This window comes from Antennarius striatus, chromosome 12, assembly GCF_040054535.1.
Source record: "Antennarius striatus isolate MH-2024 chromosome 12, ASM4005453v1, whole genome shotgun sequence".
NCBI lineage: Eukaryota > Metazoa > Chordata > Actinopteri > Lophiiformes > Antennariidae > Antennarius > Antennarius striatus.
Window position 1 is genome coordinate 11,642,436 of NC_090787.1, and position 23,721 is coordinate 11,666,156.

The window sequence follows — 23,721 nt, forward strand, 5'->3', positions numbered from 1 at the left end:
ATGTGCGTCAGCGTGCGTCAAGCCTGATACTCCCTTCTCATTGGTTAAGAAAAGGGATTCAAGACTTACGCGGCCCACGTGACCCTCTGCCATTTGACGGCAATGAGACTGCGCAACAAACAACATGGGGAGTTAACGAAACGGAGTGACCGCGGAACAGACCTTAGTGTCAGTTTTTAAATTGTGTGAATTCCTTGTGTGACGCTCACTACAGCCATCTGTTGCATTAGAATCTGGATGTGGAAGCCATGCGGCGGAGTAAAGCAGAAGTGGATCGTTACGTCTCATCGGTGCAGAGTTCTTCTCCCTCTTTCAAAGACGTAAGTTGAGCCGGCGGCCAGTGTTAGCATGCTGCCACCATGTCAGTCCGTTGCATGTGAGAGCCAGTGAGTACGAGTAGACAACCTGAACATCTAAATCGAGTGAGCGCAAACACACTTCTGATTATTGTGAGGTAATTTAGTTTATTACTTTGGTTTGTTTAACCAGTTACGTGCCGTGTATAGCAGCAGCAGCACAAGCTAACCGGCATAATGACGCCTCCTCGTTTCCTCCCCTTCATGCTCAGAAAATGCGCGGCATGTGGTTATGCTAGCACCTCTTGTCAATTAGCGGAGGGAATTAGCCTCCAGTTGGCTTTTACTGCTTCTGTGTGCTGCAAATACTGGTTTGAAACGTGCGGAAGAACAGAGTATCGTCCGACAGGAGCAGAATCACGATGACATTAAACCAAGAAGAGCAAAAATCAAATGGATTTGCTTTAGGATGGTTGAAGGCGGTTCACCTCAGGGTCCAGAGACTCAACTCCTGTTGGAGTTGACATTAAAGTTTCACTTAAAACTTCATAAGTTATTTATGGAAACCTAATGAAAGTGTCTATAATATCACAAAATTGGTTCTCAGTGTCAATATTTACAGTATGTTTAAGAAAACGGGAAAGCACAGATGACAGATGGATTTACATTGTTGCCTATCAATCACTAAGTTATAATAAAACAAATAAATTTGCCTCAGTTTATTGTATGCAGTGATTGGCCCCTCTTTGAGTGGCAGCTAACCAAGGTAAAGAAAAGGGGTAATATGGAGTAACGTGAATATCTTAAATCAAAATCTTGTGAAATTTACCATTTAGTTCATATATGTGATTCCCATTAATATAAAAGATGCACTTGATGAAAACTGTTTAAAACATTTTTGATTCACTGCTATATTTTATCCCCTCAGAAACCAATCAAAGGATTTTTATTCGCTAAATTGTACTTTGAAGCGAAGGAGTATGACCTTGCAAAAAGGTAAGCATGTAATTTTCTCCTTAACACTGAATGTGTTATTGCTTCTCAAGAGGTGTTCATTATTTTCATGGCAGTGTTGTATTTTTCATTGTCTTCTTAGACATGTGTCGGAGTATCTCAAAGTTCAGGAGAGGGATCCGAAAGCACACAAATTCCTTGGGCAGCTGTACGAGAGAGAAGGAGACATCAGTAAGGCAGTAGGATGTTACAAGGTGGGTAGAATATGTCCCAGGAATAACAAAAGTTCTGACTTAACAATTATGAAGTCAGAAAATGTCTGGTTGTTGTTGACACACCAATAGCCACTCATGGTAATACATTTGTTTACCATGAGTGACTATTGGTGAATTGTTTTTGGATAGTCTTGCCTTTCAGAGAGATCGCATGTCTTTGTGCTTTGTAAAAACTGACATTTGTAAATCTTCACTGCTTTGTGTGTAGCGGTCAGTGGATTTGAACCCAGCACAGAGGGACCTGGTGCTGAAGGTGGCTGAGTTACTGGTCAGTATGGAGGTTTGTGACAGCAGAGCAGAGTTTTGGGTGGAGAAAGCGGCTAAGCTGCTGCCAGGAAGCCCAGCGATTTTCAGCCTTAAGGTGAGCTGTTCTGACGTTGAATTTCCAGTAAGATCACCATTGTGCAATGCATCAGTAATTTGTTGAATTTATCTATTGTTCTCATTTAACTCACTTGCTGCCATTCACGACTATAGAAGTCCATTACGTTTTTCAAGGGCTGGGTGACAGTCTGACAGAGGTTGCCAGTGAAAATCAAGCATCTTATCATAGAATGCAGTGTAATGACGACTCATCCAGTTACAGAATAGAGAACTGTGAATCAGGGAAACATGGAAAAGTTGCGGCAGCTTATGATGCAACATACAGTATTTTGCGTATGTCAGAGGGCACCCTCAAGCGAACACGGTTTTTGGTCAAAAACAGAAAGTAAACACCAATAAATGTCCAATGCATCAGAGAAAGTCTGCTGAAAGAGGTCAGTTGCTGCAAAGCGGCGACAGGCAATGGGTTAATGTATATGACTGAAGTCACAGCCTACTACGTACCTCTGTTGTCATTGTCTTTAAATTGGATTTTTAACTGTTTTTGAAGGAGGCAGGAAGCAAATGAAAAGGGAATGCATTCTGAGTCTGATTTGTTTGTGTCTGTTTATACAGGAGCGTTTGTTGAGCCGTCAGGGTCAGCAGGGTTGGAACCAGCTGTTCGACCTCCTGCAGGCCGAGCTGGCATCGCGGCCTGCTGATGCTCATGTGAATGTGAAGCTGGTTCAGTTGTTTTGTCAGGATGGACGACTCGATGAAGCTGTTAAGCATTGCCTGGCTGCTGAGAAAAAAGGCGTGCTAATGCATAGTCGGGACTGGTACACAGTGGTGTTGCACACGCTGCAGGTCAGCACGGAAAGACAGTATTTCATAGAATATTTGAAAAGGCTGATATTGTTTTTCATGGTTTTTTATCCAGTCATTCATGAAAAAAAATGGGTGACCTTTGTTCCAGGAGTATTTAGCACAGCCCAATGTCTCTGGTAATGAAAAGATGTGCCGCCGCCTTCAGAGGGAACTGCTATTGGCCCATTGTAGTCTACTGAGAATCTCTCTGTCTGAGAGCAGCATGCAGCCTAGCCTGGATGCCCTGAAAGGGTAGGTGATATTCTTTATTTGAGCTATAGCTATAAAAATCAAATCCTCACTTCCACTTTTTCAACTTCAGGTTTTATTTGTATGAAATTTGTGTATAAGGAGAAGAAAGAAACTCACTTTTATTATCCCCCATAGGGAAATTACTTTTACATTCAGACCATATACAAAAATACATATGTTAGACATGCATATATAGTGTGTACAGGCCCCTGAACATACGCACACACTAAAGGTCTGTAAGCATGCAATTAGTACAGGCAATTTGTATAGGGGGAGGCAGACTGACGAGTAGAGACTTTGCAGTGTGCCTCAAATGAGCAGCTTGTAGGAGGGGTGTTGCCTTGCTCAAGGGCGCCTCGGGAGATGAGCTGACACCTCCCACTGTCAGCTCACACTCCGGAGATGACTGGTCGGGAGAAAGAATCGAACCGCTGATCTTGGGTCATCTTGGATCATGGGACGACCCACTATACTGACTGAGCTACTGCCGCCCCAAATAAAAAAAATGCCTGTAAATTCCTCAGCTTCTACTTCGTCCTGTATCGTCTTCACTGCTTTATATAAAGGCAACAGCCTTTACTTCACAATTTTTGTCTTAATTGTGGAAAGTGCCTTAAAAGAACAACTGGATCTGTACTATATAGTGTAATCTAAATCAAGCTGCATTTGATTTAACAAAAGTTCAAAACTGCTTCAGAATTTTCCTTCCAGATGACATCCTTATTTAGTCCTCTGACATATCTTCAAAACTGAAAAAAAAAAATCTGGTGCTGTATGTTTAAAAACCTGAGTGCGTCTGTTTGTGTAGTTTTGATGAAGCAATGCAGATGCTGAGCAGTGTTGCTGGACGCCATGCAGATGATCTTTTCGACATGTTTGTGGAGTTAAGAGGTCACCTCTACTTGCATGTTGCCACGCTGCTGCTGAAGATGGCTCAGGAACGCCAGCAGACCTGGAGGGCCGTCATTGACCTGGCTGCACTATGCTACCTGCTGGCTTACCAGGTATCAACACAACAACCAGACACAACTGCCCGTTGATGAATTCCGATTCACTTTAAGATGATGAAGCAGAAAATTCAAGTTTTTTTCAATAGTTTTGAAATAGTATTACATGTAATATTTATTTTTACATCCTGCTTCAAAGCAGTGATGTAATTGTCAGCGTTCATGTGTTTGTTTGTTCGTCCTGTTGTTAGTCCACCAAATATCTTCGCAACCGTTGCAGATAGAAAGATAAAACAAAAAACACATTACTCGGGCGGCAAAGGGGATGAAAATGAGATGATGACCTTTACCTTGAGAAAACTAGGTCAAGGTCAAATTTCAAATTTTGTACTCTCAGGAACCTGATTAGAAAGACGAGGGAGGCCAGTGTGAGTAAGACCATAGATCAAAGCTAGTGCCTCGATCTATGAAAGTAGGTCAGAGCACTAGCTTTAATCTTTGACTAATGAAATGTCAGGGTAAAATTTTGAATTCAGGGGTGTAGAGGGATGTTGCAGTCTGTGACTGCCATGGTTCTAGTTAGAGGTTTGATTTTGTTTTGTGTTTCCTCCACCAGGTCCCTCGACCAAAGGCTAAAGTGACCAAAAGAGACCAGTCAGTCCCACAGCTTCTGGAGCTGTTGGCCAATGACAGACAGAGTCAGGCTGGCCACATGTTGCTAAATCTGAGCTCCGATTCGTGTACCTTGATCAGAGAGGTCTGTCCATGTGTTCTTATTCAGTTTACAGATTGTACCCATTTTACCCCACGATAAAGTGGTTTACGACAGTAGATGGAAATTGTGATAAATTTACTGAATTTGTCTTTATGTGTATAATACAACTAAGAAAGTTTATTTCTTGTCGTATTACACTAAAATATTGCTTTTATTATCACTTATGCTACTTGTTTTTATCAATATAGTATCACAAAATATTGTTAGATGGAGTGATGATTAATTGAAATATGTTGAAACAGCCCATTATTTTATTCCTTTTATATAGGTTGTGGAGGCATTCGGGAACCGTTGTGGTCAGAACTCCTTGTTTGAGCTCTTGTTTGGATCACAAGCCTGCACTGGATCTTCCTTTATTGCCAACGATGACATTCATTCCCTCAACACTACGGCTCCAGAGCTCTCTCAGCTGGCAAAATGGGATGCTGGTATGAAGCAATATCTGCCTTGGTTCCATAGTAGCCTGAAAAACTTTCAGAAATTTTTTTTATCTTTGCAAACACTGAATGCTTTTTCTGGAGGTTGTGGTTCATGAATATTATATCTCAGCAAGCTCAAATATTAGCTTTGGTGTCTCCTCCCTAGGCTCTATCCTTCTGCATGATGGTGACTTACAACATCTAAGCTGGCTGGGGATACAGTGGACGCTTCTGGGCCAGAGACCAGCCCTTCGGAACTGGTTACAACAGCTCTTTCCTCGGCTTACTCTGGAAACTTCTAAACTGGACACCAACGCACCAGAGTCTATCTGTGTGCTGGATTTGGAAGTAGGTGGAATCACGTGAGCTGGACTGGTGGGTCCACAAAACATTAGATGAAGCTTTTCCCCATGTAATCTCCAAGTGCTGGCTTTAGTGACGTATTGAAGATCTGAAGGAAGAGCTAAATGTATCAATGACACTGACAAACCCAGAAGGAAAGATTTAATCGTCAGAACTTTTGATTGTGAAAGTACAGTTACACTCTGCCATAGCAGTATTTGACTGACCAGTTTTTGTGTCACATCTTTTTATTTTTAAGTTTAAGATATTTTCCAAAATATGACACGGTGTCTTGTCTGTGCTCCTCCAGGTGTTTTTGTACGGTGTCGTGTTTTGTAGCCACTGTCAACTGCAGGAGACGGCAAAGATCAGCAGTGGAGCAAACCAGCAGCAGCTCTATGAGCCTCGATGCCTTCCGTTGCCCCTCCTTCGTCTCCTGACCACTGACAGACAGAGGGAGTGGTGGGATGCCATATACAGCCTCATTCACAAGCATGCAGCGTGAGTCAAACTACAAATACTGTGGGTGTTTCATGGCCTAAAGTAGGAAAGGGGTAATATCGCTTTCTTTTCCCCACATGCATATAATTTTATCATTTTTATTGATGATGCAATAGTTTAAGGTCTAAGTGTTGAGGTATTTCTACTTCCACTTTTGAATTGCACAATGTCAGCACCTACAGCGAGGTCCAGATGGCACATACCATTTCAAAACTATTGAAATGCAATTTCCTCTGGAATTAATAAAGTATATATCTAAATCCTGCATTACAAAAATGAAGTCTAAATACGGTTTCCCAGGTTCTTGACAATAGAATTGACATTTTAGCCTTTTGGTGCTGATGATGCGAAAACCTTTGCTTCACTGAGCAGATGTGGACACAGACATTAATTTTCTCCGGTGTGTCATGAACTGAGCAAAATATTATAATTATTCATTGTAACATATTTTGTTTCAACAATATTCTGTTCACTGTCTTCTTGTAGTCCTGGCATGTCAGCGAAACTGCGCATGATTGTGCAACATGGACTGAACACGCTGAGGGCTGGAGAGAAGCATGGGCTCCAACCAGCCCTGGCCATCCACTGGGCACAGTGTCTCAGCCAGACGGTACAACACAGACACACACACACACATAGCTACCAACAAGGTACATGTATACGATCTAGCTCTGGATCCATCCCTAGTTTATAATGGGTATCTAGGTTAGGTAAATCCCATCTTCCAATAACCCCAGGGCTTAATGGTTGAAACAACTGACAAACCTCCAGTGCAAATTCAAGGGGTTTCCCAGTGTTAATAGCTACAACCAGTTTGGAACCAACACTGATTGATTGAGACAAAATGTCCAGACACAACCCACAGTCTGTTAAAAGGATGGAAGTATATTTTTCTTGATTATAAAATGTTATTGGTTGTAGATATTACAAAATGTCATTGTCTGCTTGAGCCCAAGCATGTGTCTCACACGCATCAGTAAATGGCAGACAATGAAGCTACACAGCCCAGTAGAAGCTGATCATCTACCTGTAGAAAACTATGTAATTCAGTCTGCAGGTATCTGTAGTGAAATGTGTTGGTGCATTGGCCATTTCTACTTCAGCCAGCAGCACCTGAATGTCTCAACAGTGTAAAATATTCATTGTGTGTGTTGATACATGTCTATTTTGGTTTATTGTAGTCACTGTACTGAGTAGACCATTAAAGACTAGTATCGGTACATGTACATATAATATATATTATCATCATGTCAAAGACCTGGGGGAAGACGAGTTTATATGGCTATTCTGTGTATGACTTAGTTGGGTTTGCCATTTTCTAATGGCTCCCACATGCAAAACTCTACAAACACTTAAAATGTATACCAAGTGTAAATACATTATAATTCACAGGTTCGTCCTTTGATATTTTGCATAGCATGAGTGTAATGACAAAATACATGAATTATTCTGCATTACTATCTTGTTAATGTATGAAAGCAGGAAAGCATCATTATTCAGTCAAAAATGTATATGTGAACATCAATGTGCATATATCAATATGATGACCGTCCTTCATTTGAATCGTTAATGAGGTGGTCGAAGGAAGTTCATCTGGGGTTGGCGGTGGTGTACAAGCAAATGAGCAGTCTGAAAAATAGCAGCTGCTTAAACCAGCGCCTCTCCAGATTCTACACAGACAAGTGTCGTTCCACCTGCTCCTGTCTGTCTCATTCTGACTGTTACATGTGATCAAAATTGAGACGTCTGAACAGTCACTGACTGTTTCCAGGCAGCAGTAAACAATTATTTAATGATTAATCAAGTAAACGAGTAAGAAATATTGGGTGCTCAGCAATGATATGTGCAAAAGACTACTAAATACTAATTATGTCAGGTTTAGGAAAGCATTTATTCTTCACGTTGACATGTCTTTGTAGTGTCATTATTGCAGTGTAACAGTGCAGTGCTTTAAGCTAATATGGTGCACTTACCTTCTCTCCTTAATTTGCAACTTTGTGGTCTATTTAATAACCCAGGGTGACGGAGTGAACTCATACTACGACCAGAAGGAGTACATCGGTCGCAGTGTCCACTACTGGAAAGTTGTTCTTCCATTGTTGGAAAGGATCAAAAACCGACGCAGTATACCAGAACTACTTGATCCCCTCTTTATGCACTTTCCCTCAAAAGATATTCAGGTTACTCTTTTTGTCACATTTTGCTTTCCTTGTGTGGAGTTGAGTGAATGCCCGTTGTCCAGAGGCAGTGTCATCTTCTGAAATTAGTTCAGTTTAGCTCTGCCTGGAAATCAAAATGTTTACTAGTATGACATTTTGATAAATTTTTGATTTTATAAATGATGAACATGAAACCTTTGATGCCTTTGATCCATTTATTCAATGTCTAACTGTAACCACTCTAACAAGTTCTTTTAGTTGTGATGTTAGATTATAAAATAAGATAGATACTTTAATAATCCCGGAGGAATATTGAGGTTTGATTCTTAAAGGGACAACCAAAGCGCTGACATGGTATTAATATTTAAGGTGAAGAATTTATCAAATGACAGGCCAAAGCTGTCCCATGTGTTTTTTAATTTGACTTGAAGCATGTCTGCAATCATTGTCAGATTTCTTCTGTTTGGGATTATGAAGAGGAAGCCAAGATTGCATATGCTGCTTTCCTGGATATTGAAGGCAAGACAGAGGAGGCCATAGCCACGTTTGAAGCCATAAATAACCTGTCATCCTACTGGCATCTGGCACAGGTAGGTCATGCACTTCTATACAGAATTACAGTGGTACCTCTTCTTACGAAATTAATTGGTTCTGGAAGAAACTTCGTAAGTAGACGCGTTTTCCATGCAAATGCCCTAATTCATGCCAAGCCCCCCCAAAATTCAGACATAAATGTTTTATAAAGCTGGTCTTGCGCTAGCCATTCGCCATTTCGCCATTGGCGAAGTAAAGTCCAGATTGGCTACAAGGTTTTTAGACTGTGTAGCCACTGTGGCGTTTTTATTGTTACGGGGGGAAAAAGCTAAAACTTACAACTTTTTCGCTCGCTATCGCCGCTATTTCCGCTAGCGCCAAGTAAAACTTACAAGTAAACATTGAGTAATATTTTGTATGACTGTATCTTCACATATTGAATGCAAGTTTTCAATTGTTGAATCTCACATTTATACCTGCATAAAGTAGGATAGAAATAAAGATAGTTAAGTTTGAACTGAACTTTGAACTATTGACTTTAGTGTATTTTTGTAGGTAAACTGAACAGAAGATTTTGCCCTCAGAAAGCACCAGAATGCAGGAAAAAAAACCCCACTTACTAAAAAATTTCCCAAGGCTTTCCCCCCCACACACACTCCACGACAGGTGTGGTTTTACACCACCCAACAATTGAAAACTTGCATTCACTATGCAAAAGATAGAGTCATACAAAATATTACTCAATGCTTACTTGTAAGTTTTACTTGCTATTATAGCAGGCCGCTGTCTTGGACACAGAATATGGCTTTTTGTGGCTTACTCAATTCGTTTACACTGAGCCACAGTGGCTTAGTCATACTAGCTCCTCCTGCAAGCCCAGTAAAGTATAAAAATGCATCAAAACATGTAACAAATACATGTTACAATTACATTATTACACAATGAGAGTTGTGCATAATGTAAAAAGCAAAGAATAGAGTAAAGAATAAAAATGTTGGTCATTTACCTTGTAACAGCTGTCCTCATTGTTTTTTGCCCTCTTTGGTTCATGCGCTCTTGCCTCACCATGCTGAACCACAGAGTGAATTCCAGTCCTCCTTTTGAACTTCTCCAACCACCCACGCCTTAAACTCCTTAAACTTCCTTTTGTTTTAATAAGGTGGCAATTATAGATGCATTACGGCCATATTCTTTGGCGAGATCAACCAAACTCATCCCTTTTTCACGCTTTTCTATTATCTCTTGCTTTGTTTGTATGGACAAAAAACTCTTTTCCTCTTTTCTTTTCCTCTTTTCTCCGTCACTTTCTTGGGTTCCATAGTGAATACTCAAAAAGTTAATATATTTGCGTAAAACTATCAGAACACGTCATGGGTCGAGGGCAGGATTACGAGGGCGCTGCATAGACACCTATCTAGCTACACACAGAGGTCCCTCTTAGCCAATGGGATGCCAGGATGCTCGGTAATAGCCAATGGCAGAGCAGCTACAAGAATGTTGCGTTCAGGAACCTGTGGAGCTGCGAGTATCAGCCCATACTGTATTTTTACCTTTCGTAGCTCAAAATTTTTTTAACTAGAGGCAATATTTTCCTGTTTAGGTGTTTCATAAGTAGAAAATTTCAAATGTAGAGACATTCGTAAGTAGAGGTACCACTGTACTAGTAAATTGTTGCCACTTTCAAGGTAATTCCCACGTTCAGTTAAGAAAGTACCACATGAATGTGCAAAAGCTTTCTCATCATTGCTAGATTAAATTATATAGAAACTACTCCCACAATTTCAACACAATTTTGTAGAGTACATAGTTTATACTAGAAAAGCCATTCTGGTGCATCTTCCATGGTTGTCATCTTGTTACAGTTGCAAGTTATGACAGTACATTTAAATCCATCTTGATCACACTGCTGTATGTGTCATTTGATTGTTGCGCCCATGATATGCTTGGTACTGCAGCCAAAATGTTTGTTTTCTCAACTGTCAGATCTACCAGCGGTTATCAGAGGAGGCAAGCAACGGAGTTGAGGAGACCCAAGACAGATGTATAACGTTTCTGAGAAAGTTCAGGACGTATTTGTCAAAGATTTATAATGCTGATGCAGACGATATTGAGAGGGTAACTATTTTTGTTGTTCTTGTAACACAGTGAACTACGAAACACAATCTTAATGATTTTTTTTAAAACAAAACTTTCACATATTTACAGTATAACTGCAACCAAAAAGCGCAGTGCAATAGCTGTTTAACCATTTTTAAATTTGTGTCCCAGCTGCCTGTTTCCATTGAGGAAATTGTGGACCTCCTGAATGATGTGAACCAACAGCTGGGAGAGAGTGGGGAGTCCTTAGATGAAGAGGAAGAGAAGGATGAGGGGGGTCGGCAAAGACCAATTCATTCCAGTCCTGCTCATCCCACAGAAACATCAGCCACCATGTCCCACATAAAATATTCCACACCATCTCCAAATAAAAGCATCGTGTCTCCATCCAAAAGACACATGGTAGGTTCAAGCAATTAGAAGACCAGCTGACATTTGTTTTGTCTCTATATAAATTATCCCTCAAAACAGTACCATGATTATTAAAAATCTTTTCTTATTTGATTACTCAATAAATCATCAGAACAATCTATAGAATATACACTGAAATAGTTTATTCCTGCAGCCCTACTATAAATATTTTTCAGTAGAACTCTTAATGCTCAACAACTAATAATTTTCTCTTTTATTCAGATTTCTCCAAAAACGCCGCCTCAATGGGTGGAGGACCAGAAAAGTCTTCTCCAGATGCTGTGTCAGCAAGTCGAAGCCCTCAAGGTCAGGACAACATTACATATCTTCACCTTCCCATTTTTTACATCCCGCTTCAAAGCGGTGATGTAATTGTCACTGTTCATATGTTCGCCCGTCTGTTTGTTAGTTTGTCCACCAAATATCTATGTAACCGTTACAGATAGAAAGATTACAGTATTTTCTGCACTATAAGGCGCACATTTAATGAATTGTTTCTTTTATAATTTATTTTGTATATAAGGCGCACTGGATGATAACGCGCATATGATAAAAAAAATGTAAATAGATTTAAAAACTAGTGGCTGTAGTTGCGCTATCTGTCCACTAGCAAGAGCATTCAGGACTAGTCAGCTGTGAACGACCCCTATTGTTATTTCAATGAGGCCATTCTGAGCCTCAAGGAAACTTGATCACTTTGCCATCTTAGAAAGAAGTCAACACGCATATTAAAAAACCTGACATTAAAGTTCATCTGTGCTGTATGTTGTGCATATTTGGTACATTTGACAATAAAGGTGACTTTGACTTTGGATTTCACATAAAAACGTGATCCAAATCTCTAACTATAAATGCCGTCTGCACATTCAGAACCCAAAATCTGAAACTTGACATCCACCACTATTTAAATACACCTATTACCTGTCTCAATACTTTTGCTCACATACAAATTCATGATTCAGTGGATTAGCAAAACTGGCCAAAAACAGTTTTGTTTCTCTTAAAATCCAGTTCAAAACAAAGGATTTGTTCTGTCTCAAGCTGAGGGAAGGAAGGAAATTCCAGCTTGAGCCAACGGCTATTTGAAAGTTTTTTAGCACTGGCCTTAAAATGAATGGATGTCACCTTAAGTCATTTCTGTTTGGGCTGTTTTAGAATGAGGTTCATGATCTGAGACAGAACTCTCCAGGAAACGCAGGCTCCCCTCATCACAAAATGCACGGGGCTGAGGGTCTACAAGAGTCTTTCACCCCAGTCCAGTCTTATCACGGGGCCCCCTTAACAGGTCAGTACACTAAATAAAAAACCAAAGCATATCAACATTAACATTTTTGTTTTAAGCGTCTAGTAAACATTGTTTGTTAAGATAATAAAAACTTTATATATTTGTACTGAAGTTGCCACCACAGGCCCCACTGTGTACTACAACCAGTCTCCAGCATATAATTCTCAGTATCTCCTTCGCACAGCAGCCAATGTAACTCCAACCAAGGTAATTATCATAGTTGAACCTTTCTTTCAAAGATTAACACAAAAGTTTTCAATGTTGATGATTTCTTTGTCTTTGTAAAGGGTCCTGTGTATGGCATGAACCGTATGCCTCCTCAGCAGCATATGTATGCCTACCAACAGCCCACTCATACGCCTCCATTACAGACGGCACCAGCCTGTATTTACCCCCCTCAAGAACCGGTCTTTGGGGCCCCTCTTCGCTTTGATTCGCCAGCCACGAGCCTTCTTTCCCCATATAGTGAGGAATATTACGGCCAGAGTGCAACACAGCAAACCACTAACCCTCCCCTGCCTGAACCTGGATACTTTACCAAGCCAACTGTAGTGCCTGTTCAGCCACCAAAGAGTATCGAAAGTAAACCTATGGACTTTGGGAAGCTCTCTTTCAGCCAGCAGGCACCCACAGAAGTGCCTAAAGTCCCTACTTTTGGAGCATCAACAATTGCCCAATCAACACCTTCAACTGCTTTTAAATTCAACTCAAACTTTAAATCCAATGATGGCGATTTCACTTTTTCAGCTTCCCAGGCCAAGCATAGTGAGAGTTTGCTTGGTCTTCTTACATCAGACATTCCTGTGAAAACAGATTTCACCCCAGAGAAGTCTGCCACCAAGGAGCAACCCCCCAACCAAACTAGCATCTTCACCTTTGGCAATAAAAGTGATGCTGGTTTATCTTTTGCTGAATCCACACAAAACACAGGCACTGGAAATCTCTTCGGAAAGACAGAGCAGTTCTTTAAATTTGGGAGCGCTACAAAACCAGTGTTTGGGATTGCAAAACCTGCAGCAGAAGAGGAAAAGGCACCCGAGAGCGACAATGACAGTACTCATGTTGAAGAGGATGAAGATGGTCCTCATTTTGAACCCATTGTACCTCTTCCTGATAAAGTAGATGTAAAAACAGGTGAGGAGGAGGAGGAGGAAATTTTCTGCAACAGGGCAAAGTTGTATCGATTTGATACAGAGACAAAAGAGTGGAAGGAGCGGGGCATTGGCAATGTTAAGATCCTAAAACACTATTCAAAAGGGAATGTCCGACTCTTAATGAGAAGGGAGCAGGTGCTTAAGATCTGTGCAAACCACTATATCACTGCTGATATGCTTCTGAAACCGAATGCAGGCTCTGATAAATCTTGGGTCTGGAATGCTGTTGATTATGCAGATGAAGAGCCTAAACCTGAACAACTGGCCATCAGATTCAAGACAGTAGATGAGGCGTCACTTTTCAAAGCCAAATTTGAGGAAGCTAAGAAAATGGTAAAATCATCAGAAAAACATGATCAACAGGTGAAGAAAGAGGAACTCCCCACAGGGACCGAGTCACTAGCAGCCCGGTTTGCACTACGAGAAGGGGAATGGGACTGCACCGTGTGCTGTGTAAGAAATAAACCCACCAATATCAAGTGTGTTGCTTGTCAATCTGCCAATCCCAATTCTTCATCCAAGCCAGATACTCAGGCTGCTGGTGAAACCAAAGCCAGTCCCTTTACTTTTAAATTTGGAACTGATGCATCAGCACCCAGTAATACTAGTTCTACATTCAGTGGATTTAGTGCTTTTGGAGCTTCTGTGACCTCCTCTTTTACATTTGGCACCAGTACCTCTAAACCCGAGGACACAGTAGTCAGTACTTTTGGTTCTAGCTTTGTGGCTCATTTTGGGAAGACACCAGGACAGTGGGACTGCAACACGTGTTCTACAAGAAATGAGGCTTCTACAGACAGTTGTACTTCTTGTAAAGCTCTCAAAGATTCAACCAAAACAACTGTACTGCCTCAGACTGCACCAACTACAGACATACCTGCACCACAGGACCCTATACCTATTGATTCTTTATTCGGTAAGAAGCCAGGGCAGTGGGACTGTAATGTATGTGAAGTAAGAAATGAAGCCTCTGCTAACAAATGCGTTGCCTGTCAAGCCCCCAATCCTGCTGATAAACCAACAGAGGGGCCTCTCATAACATCAAAACCGCCAATACTGTCAGGTTTTGCAGCAGACTTTGCAAAAAGGGATAAGATGTGGGAGTGCAATGCCTGTAAGGTCAGAAATGATTCCTCAGCCACTGAATGTACTTCCTGCAATGCCCCTTACACGCCCTCTTTAGAAGCCATGTTTGCCAAGAAGGACGGGGAATGGGAGTGTGACACTTGTCTGGTGAGAAACGATGCATCTGCCAGTAAGTGTGTGGCCTGTCAGACACCAAATCCAAATGTGACGAACACAACCAGCACTGCTCCCTCAGCTTCCACATTCAGTTTTAGCTTTGGCACCAAGGGTACATCAAGCCAACCGACCGGAACTGGATTTTCAGTTCCTTTTGAAGCTGGCAAAACTTTCCAATTTGGTCACAGTAAAGATACAAGTTCAGCCGCTTCTTTCAAGTTTGAACCTTCTCCATCTGTGTCTAATTCCTCAAGCTCTTCAACCTTCTCATTCTCCATACCAATGCCTGGTGGCTTCAAATTTGGCATTCAGGAACCTGAAAAAGAAGAACCCCCCTCAACTGATCAAAATCTTCCATCAGGATCGGCATCCAGTTTTCTGAAAAGCATTGCTGACAAGCACAAGGAGAAAGAAAATCAGTCTAAACCATTAGTAGATAATTCAGGAGACCAAAATCCATTAATTGCCGGTAAAGCCAATACTTTTAGCTTTGCAGATTTGGCAAATTCCTCTGGCAATTTCCAGTTTGGCCAGAAGGATCCAAATTTCAAAGGTTTTTCCGGTGCGGGTGCACAGGTGTTCTCATCATTACCGGCAACTCCCAGCAAGACAGATACTTCAAATGAGCTGGAGGATGATGGGATGTATAAAACAGAGGAAAACGATGATCTTCAGTTTGAACCAGTGGTCCAGATGCCTGATAAGATTGATGTGGTAACTGGGGAGGAAGATGAGCAGGTTCTTTACTCCCAGCGTGTCAAACTGTTCAGATTTGACTCAGATAGTAGTCAGTGGAAAGAGCGTGGTGTCGGAATTCTTAAATTCCTTAAGAATAACAGTAATGGTCGGTTGAGGGTGCTGATGAGGAGAGAACAAGTTCTGAAGGTGTGTGCTAACCACTGGATCACCACCACCATGAATCTGAAGCCCCTGGCAGGCTCTGACAAAGCATGGATTTGGATGGCTAATGACTTTTCTGACGGCGATCCTAAACTTGAGCAATTGGCTGTTAAGTTCAAAACCCAAGAGCTGGCAGTGGAGTTTAAAGAAAAGTTTGAAGAATGTCAGAGACTTCTCTTGGACATTCCCCTACAAACTCCACACAAACTTGTTGACTCTGGCAGAACGGCTCGCCTCATTCAGAAAGCAGAGGAAATGAAGACTGGATTGAAAGACTTGAAATCTTTTTTGACCGATGAGAAAACCAAGATCAACAATAATGACATTCAAGGAGACATTACAGCATCCAGCACTCTGTCAAGCCTAATAAAGTCTCCAGCTGAAACCACAGGTCCCACTTTGGAGTGGGATAACTGTGACCTAAGAGGAGAGACTTTAGATGCCACCGGCGACACATCAGTCTATGCCTCACCCACTGCTAGTAGCTCCCTGCGTAAGAATCTTTTCCGCTTCGGAGAATCCACTAGTGGTTTCAGTTTCAGCTTCCAGCCTGGCATCAGCCCCTCCAAGTCTCCTGCTAAGCTCAACCAAAGCAGAGTGTCAGTGGGTACAGATGATGAACAGGATGTATCCCAGGATGAAGAGAGGGATAGTCACTACTTTGAGCCAGTAATCCCCTTGCCTGACCTGGTAGAGATTTCCACAGGAGAGGAGAATGAGCAAGTGGTATTCAGTCACAGGGCTAAACTGTATCGCTACGATAAAGAACTGGGTCAGTGGAAGGAAAGAGGAATTGGAGACCTGAAGATCTTACAGCATTACAACACCAAACGAGTGAGGTTGTTAATGAGGAGAGACCAGGTGCTCAAGATCTGTGCTAACCACTGGATCACAGCAGCCATGAAGCTGGAGCCAATGAAGGGTGCTGAGAAGGCCTGGGTTTGGAGTGCGTTAGACTTTGCAGAAATAGGAGAAAGTAATATTGAGCAGCTGGCTGTAAGGTTCAAGCTGCAGGACACTGCAAACACATTCAAGCAAGTGTTCGATGAGGCTAAAGTTGCCCAAGAGAAAAAGGAACTAATGACTCCGGTAACTTCTAAAGTCACAACTCCTCGAGACGTTGTACCCAAAGGATCTTCCGACACTGGTCCAGCTTTATGTGGAAAGGCAGCTATCACCATTCTAGAAGAGACCACAAAGGAACGTACGGAGCTTTCATCTGACAGTAGGCCAAGTGCAGCTGAGTCTCCAAGTCCTGTCAACCCCTCAAAGACTGTTGTGTCACCCCCGAAGTTTGTTTTTGGCAGCGATAGCCTTCAGAGGTTTTTTGGGTCTCCTAAATCTGTCTCTGAGACTGTGGAATCTGAACCTGGGTTGACAGACAAAGATTCTGGATTTGTGGCCAAGACTTCAACACCACCAGTGTTCAAGATCCCAGAGAAAGGTAAGGAAATATCCTACTATAGCCACAGTATTTGTCTTTTCTCTGTCTTTGAATGAGGATCACGGTTGTCTTGTTTCATCTGCATCTCATTGCTCCATCTTGTCAGTCGACCCAGCCAAGACACTTTCAAAATTGTGCCAGACATTTGTAATAATAACACTGATTTCCCATCAACACGTCTTGAAGCTCCTTTTTATACGTTGTTCCATTATATCACAATACTCTGTAGACAATACACACGTTTACATTTTGAACAGTACGCTTTGAACATACACTCATATTTCAATATTTTACTTTCTAGCCTTGTTTTCTGATAATGATACCAGGCTCACAATTAGTTTCTCTTCACCCAACAACCCATCATCCTTTAGGGCTGGATTTTAGGCTTTTCAAAGATAACCCAATGGCTTTTTGGACCAGCACATCAACCACCCAATTTGAGCCCGCAGGTACTCTAATCACTGCAGTGTGTGTTAACACTTATCAGCTGTCACCTTGCTGGCCCTTACTACTAGAAAGAAATAATCTGGATGCACGGAGTGGATGAAACATCAAAGCTTATGTTTTGCATGTCCAGTGTGTGGAGATGTATTTATTTTTTTTAAAAAATTATTAATGTTTTAATATTCAGATGTCTCACACAGGAGGGGGAGTTTGTTCAAAATTTCACAAAACATAATCCAGAGTTTCTGCATTTAGTCTAGAATATAGTGGGAGAAATGCTAAAATAAAGCAAAAATAACCTAAAGGGTGTGTAAAAATTAGATTTCAATTTTGGTAGACTGAATTATTAGTAAACTTAACTCAATACACAGAAGACCTTGTTGACTATTATCATGAATTGTTTTTGCATCTACATTTATCAAGATAAAACACTAATTTTGAATTTGTAAGTCACATTTAACGTGTGTGTGTAAGTCCAACGAAGTTTTCTCAAAAAAAATACGACAAAAAAAAACAGAAGACATTTGGTTGATTTCTTCTGATATGTGAGCTGGGAAGATTCACTTTGTGGTGAGTCCACTGTGTAAAAGATAAGTGAATTTCTATTCTAGTGTGATATTCAACAGTAAAGTACGCTCAGTGATGTCAAATTAAAGCTTTGCTAAAATAGAAGTTGTTGTTCATGCTTTTAATGATACTGTGTGTTCTGGTATCTACATGAGAAACACTGAGACATGCACATGGAAATGTTCCTTTCATACAAATTGTCCAACAATTTTCATAAACTGAATGCATGCTGTTAATTTTTGCTGTGCACGTTATCTGTGTGTGTGTGTCTAAGTGTCTAACACTTGTGTTTTTAAAGGGAATTAAGTGGCTTCATCACTGATCTTCTTCCAAGTTGCTCCCCAGCTTCATTCTGTTCGTCCTTTTGTTTCTAGGTTCACCTCAGGCAGAAGGCGGCAGTAGTGCGTCGTCTGGGTTTGACTCAGAGGTGGAGATTTTGTATGTGAAGGAGCCAACCGCTGAACAAGCTGCTCTAGCCCGGAAACTCCTGCTGCCTCTTACCTTCTTTTGCTACCAGAACGAGCCAGGCTACACCAGCGATGATGAGACAGATGGTAAGACAAATAGATTTCAGACAACGGCGTAACCGTTTGTCAGCTTCAAGCAAACACCGGAACCAACATCTTTCTTGATTTTCAAAAATCTGTGGTGATTTTTCAGATGAGGATTATGAATCAGCTGTGAAAGCCTTAAATGGAAAGCTCTACCCTGATCCTCCTGAGAAAATGGGTAAAGCCAGTAGTAATGGTAAGTTTGCAATATTGTGTTAAACACACTTTTTTAATTTTCCTCATTTTTCCAGGTGTCCTGTTTGTCTTGATTCATTCCCCATACATTTTTAGGACTGTGATAAATTATATCTCTGTGCGACATATCACACAGCATGTGGCAAAATTACATAGACTTAGTCAGAGGTGACAGTCTCCTCAGCCATTCTCTAGCCTTCAACTTGTTTGTGTTGCATTCAGAGCCAGAATGCCAGGTGGTGTGGGAGAAGAAGCCCACACCAGAGGAAGAGGAGAAAGCCAAAATCCTCCAGCTACCACCCACCTTCTTCTGTGGTCTGAATATCACTGACAGCGACCCAGACCATGACAAGAACGAAGACTTTGAGACAGAAGTCCGAAAAGCACAACAAGACTTGGTAACAGTCACAACATTTAGAAAAGAGATGTTTCTGTACAGATCATTTGAAACTGGTTAGCAATTCTTGCCATCCACTTTTAACAAGAGTCAAGTAAGGAAAAAATAATTTATTTCCCAAAATGAGAATGAAATTAAAATTTAGGTAGAAATCACATTCTTATTATTTCACCATTGGCTCCAGCCATCACTATTTGTTTCATCTTTTTGTTACTAAATCAGCATTATTGTTCTGGTTTTCTATTATTTCAGGATGCCCAGTTAAACCAGGCTGAAAAGACTTCTTGCACTCCGGCTGTAGCCCCAAAGGAGCCAATAGCGAATCAACTGCCAATCACCACAGAAGCTGCAGGCAGCACGTGGACACCAGAGGAGCGAAGCTCCGACCAATCAGCAAAGACTCCTAGTGAACCTCATAGCCGCAGCTCACCCATAGACCTGTCGACTAAGAAGAGCCTGGAGCCAGAGTTCAGCGCCGCCATCACAGTTTCATCCACCGCCACAGTTTCATCCACCGCCACAGCTTCATCCACCGCCACAGCTTCGTCCACCCCCACAGCTTCTCCCGCCCCCACAGCTTCTCCCGCCCCCACAGCTTCTCCCGCCCCCACAGCTTCTCCCGCCCCCACAGCTTCTCCAGCCCCCACAGCTTCTCCAGCCCCCACAGCTTCTCCCGCCCCCACAGCTTCTCCCGCCCCCACAACTTCTCCCGCCCCCACAGCTTCCTTTACCACAACTTTTACTGCTGCCACAGCTGCATCCACTACAACAGCTAGTCAAGGTATGTTTTGTCTTCATTTCTTAAACAGATACTGTTGATAGATTGGTTATTTTTTATCAGAATTTTTATAAAAGTTGAATATCATATTAGTTCTAAGCCATTTTTCTGCTTAATAAATACTTAAGATTATTTGTCTATATTTTGCTAACTACTGTACCTTTGTTTAATAAGGATATTTGAAGCTTTTCAGTATCAAATATTTCAACCAACAGCGTTAAGAAACTTTGGTCTGTCATAGATTCTTCCAGCTTCGGCTTCAACACATTGGGGGGCTTCTCTTTTGCTGACTTGGCAAAAAACACCGAAGGATTTGCATTTGGAAGTAAAGGTGGGGCTCCATGTCAACATTTTAAGAACTGTTTGTATTTTCAGCTACTAGCAATGTGTAATTGCAATTAATTCTTTTTCAATGTGCGATCTTCTTTTATGAAGACTCTAACTTTACATGGGCAAATGCTGGTGCTACAGTATTTGGGACAGCTGTGACTTCAGCTCCACAAACAAAAGCGGATGAGGAGGGAAGTGATGAAGAGGAGACTCCTAATAATGCAGACATTCACTTTGAGCCAATAGTGTCACTACCAGAGGTACTTTGCAGCTGAGCTTCTGCCTACACATTAAACTGAAGTTATTGAGGGTACAAGACCACACCTCATTCTTGCGTGTCTCTCAGGTGGAGACAAAGTCCGGCGAGGAAGATGAAGAGATACTCTTCAAGGAGAGGACCAAATTGTATCGATGGGATCGTGATGTTGGCCAGTGGAAGGAGCGTGGCATCGGTGACATCAAAATCCTCTTCCACCCAACCAAACATTTCTACAGAATCCTGATGAGAAGAGAGCAGGTGTTGAGGGTTTGTGCCAACCACACGATCTCAGAGTCGATGGAACTCAAACCTATGAATTCTTCAGCCAACTCACTGATCTGGACTGCGACAGACTACTCGGGTACACTTAAAATCAAATTCTCATGATAATTTCATATTTGCCCTTTTGAGGCACTGATAAAACAAAAATCGAGTTTACAGATTTGCTAAACAAGATTTTTGAGATTGATGCTTAGCCAGTCATTCTAGTAGGTGTCACTTCTTTATTTGTGCTTCTGACCCCTTGTGGTTGATGGTTTCTTGGCTTTCTTTGTGTTTTACCAGATGGAGAAGCTGCAGTCGAGCAGCTAGCAGCCAAGTTCAAAACTGCTGAGATCACTGAATCTTTCAAGAAGACGTTTTGCGGCTGTCAGAGTCGCATGAGACAGACTAGAAGTGACACCTCAAGTTGCTCACCGCTGATGTCCAGAATTCAGGAGCACTCTCGAGACTCTAACCCCCGGGTGTTCCTCAAAGTGGCAGCCGATGGACAAACACTGGGCAACATCACCATAGAGCTTTTCTCCCACATTGTCCCCAAGACCGCCGAGAACTTTAGAGCTCTCTGTACCGGTGAGAAAGGTTTCGGACTTCGGGATTCCATCTTGCACAGGGTGATACCGTCCTTCATGTGTCAGGTGAGAGTCCATCAATATTCATGACAACAGCTTTAAACAGGACGTCTGCCCTTGCTTGTGACTGCAGTACTTAAAACTACTTGAGACTGGTTTGGATATTTAAGTTACAGTATTTTCTGCACTATAAGGCTCACCTTAAAGCCTTTAATTTTCTCAAAAACCAGCAGTGCTTCTTATAATCCAGTACACCTATATGTGAAAACAGTTTTAAAACAGGCCATTCATTGAAGGTGTGCCTCATAGTGCAGAAAATACTTTACTTGGAATTTGAATGCCTGTTTGTGTTTCCATTCAGTAGAAAAAAACACTCCTCCCTGTAATCAGCTAACTTGATTCATGTTGGATGTGATTTCAGATTTACAACCCCCTTTAATTTGAAACTTTTTTAAAATATATTTTATTTTTAAATCTGTTAATTAATTTTCTCAGAATACATAATGTATACAGCACAGTTGCCTCACGCAATGTAGAATACACTGGCAGGATAAAGTACCGTAATGTCCAGTTAGGATAATGTGTACAAAGATGTCATAGAATGAGCAGCAAACTTAAAAGTAAACAAAAAAAACAATTTTATTAAGTCAGCAAATATTTTTCTGTCCAAACTACAAACATGCAGTTTCATAGATTTAATATTTTATGTATCCTGCATATAATGTCTCAATGTTGTTACAATCTCATAGTTTTGTAATTGTACCAAATGGATAAAGCCTTACTGTGTCTCACAGAAGGAAAAAAGTATGTCAGATTTCCACAGCTTCACTGATTTGTTTGTTCGCTTGTTTTTCAAGGGTGGTGACATTACCAATGGTGATGGGACAGGGGGCAAGTCCATCTACGGCACCAAATTTGAGGATGAGAACTTTGATGTTCGGCACACGGGCCCAGGTATTCTGTCAATGGCAAATCGCGGACGTGACACCAACAACTCCCAGTTCTTCATCACGCTGAAGAAAGCAGAACATCTAGACTTCAAACATGTGGCTTTTGGCTGGGTTCAGGAGGGCATGGATGTGGTGCAGCAGATAGGAGAGCTGGGCACTAAGGGAGGCGTACCCACAAAGAAACTTGTCATCACAGACTGTGGACAGCTCTAGCTTTTTAAACAAGATCATAATTTACGACTTGATTCGGTTCTACAGTTAAAGATATGTTCTCTATGCAGTGCATATCCTCCCATTTAAACTAGATGGTGTCACCAGGCGACTGAAGATGAGACATCTTCTACTGGCCAACCGATCTAGACCTTTATCTGGGATTAGAAATTATTCTGCTTTCTGTAACATCATCACAAATGGAGAAATGTGGTGCAGCACATGGGAGGAGACAAAGATTTGTTCCGTTGCACTTGCATCTTTATTGGCTGTTAATAATTTGAAATTGTTTATTTTGTGTGTAAAGGTGTACATTGACTTTTTTAATGTCTGTGTTTGTAACATTTCTCTTCTATCTATTCAGTTTTAATATGCTGGGTCTGTGTAGATGCTCCACTCTGGGGATTTCTACTAATTTGAATAAGTCTTAACAATAACTGAAGGTAGAGGTTTATAATTGAATGTACATGTTGGTTCTATCCACCCCCCTACCTACTTTCCAAATGCTACCGCCGTGTTCTTTCGACTCTAAGGCTCTCTTGGTGATTTTTTTTTTCTGTAACTGTGCAGATAATTGGACTTCACACTTGCCCAAATAAATTTGAGTCACCTAATTGTGTTTCTCTGTGGAAAGAGGCTGGCTAGTACCAAAATAATTTTCTGATACAAGATAAATAAAGTTGATTTCCAAGTAAAATTGATGATTGTTAAAAATGTTAAATGTGTATGTTATTTGCTTTGCATTTGGCATTTAACACTTTGATTTTATAGGCTGTGAAACATGAGTGCCAGCTAAATATTTTTGGTATTCAAGAAATGAAACTCAAATTAATTTCACAGATTGTATAACTGAATAAAATTTGAAGCATTAAAAGAATTGGAATGTAAAGCTTTATTTTGGGTGCCCATTTAAACTTTTCCCACGGGTATTCCTGTCCTCTTGGGTGGGACTTTCATCGTGATCCCGGGCCTCGATCGATCCGGTATGGGTATCGTATTTGTGAACCGGCACAAGTGTAACCCGTCAGAGGT

The 23,721-nt window shown here is 41.3% G+C and overlaps 1 protein-coding gene across 1 annotated transcript; it reads left to right on the top strand.

Annotated features, from left to right (window-relative positions):
* The first annotated feature begins 48 nt into the window (after positions 1 to 48).
* On the top strand, positions 49 to 23,566 carry ranbp2 (RAN binding protein 2). Its single transcript, XM_068328594.1, has 25 exons — positions 49 to 320; positions 1,225 to 1,292; positions 1,393 to 1,504; positions 1,734 to 1,886; positions 2,465 to 2,695; positions 2,805 to 2,947; positions 3,756 to 3,951; positions 4,511 to 4,651; positions 4,938 to 5,097; positions 5,255 to 5,436; positions 5,741 to 5,931; positions 6,418 to 6,541; positions 7,950 to 8,111; positions 8,543 to 8,680; positions 10,608 to 10,739; positions 10,893 to 11,123; positions 11,355 to 11,438; positions 12,288 to 12,417; positions 12,530 to 12,624; positions 12,705 to 17,057; positions 20,312 to 20,420; positions 20,525 to 20,679; positions 20,766 to 21,039; positions 21,243 to 21,595; positions 22,387 to 23,566. Exons 1-25 carry the CDS (start codon positions 249 to 251, stop codon positions 22,690 to 22,692), a joined length of 8,295 nt encoding a protein of 2,764 aa, XP_068184695.1. The 5' UTR covers positions 49 to 248; the 3' UTR covers positions 22,693 to 23,566.
* Positions 23,567 to 23,721: the final 155 nt, after the last annotated feature.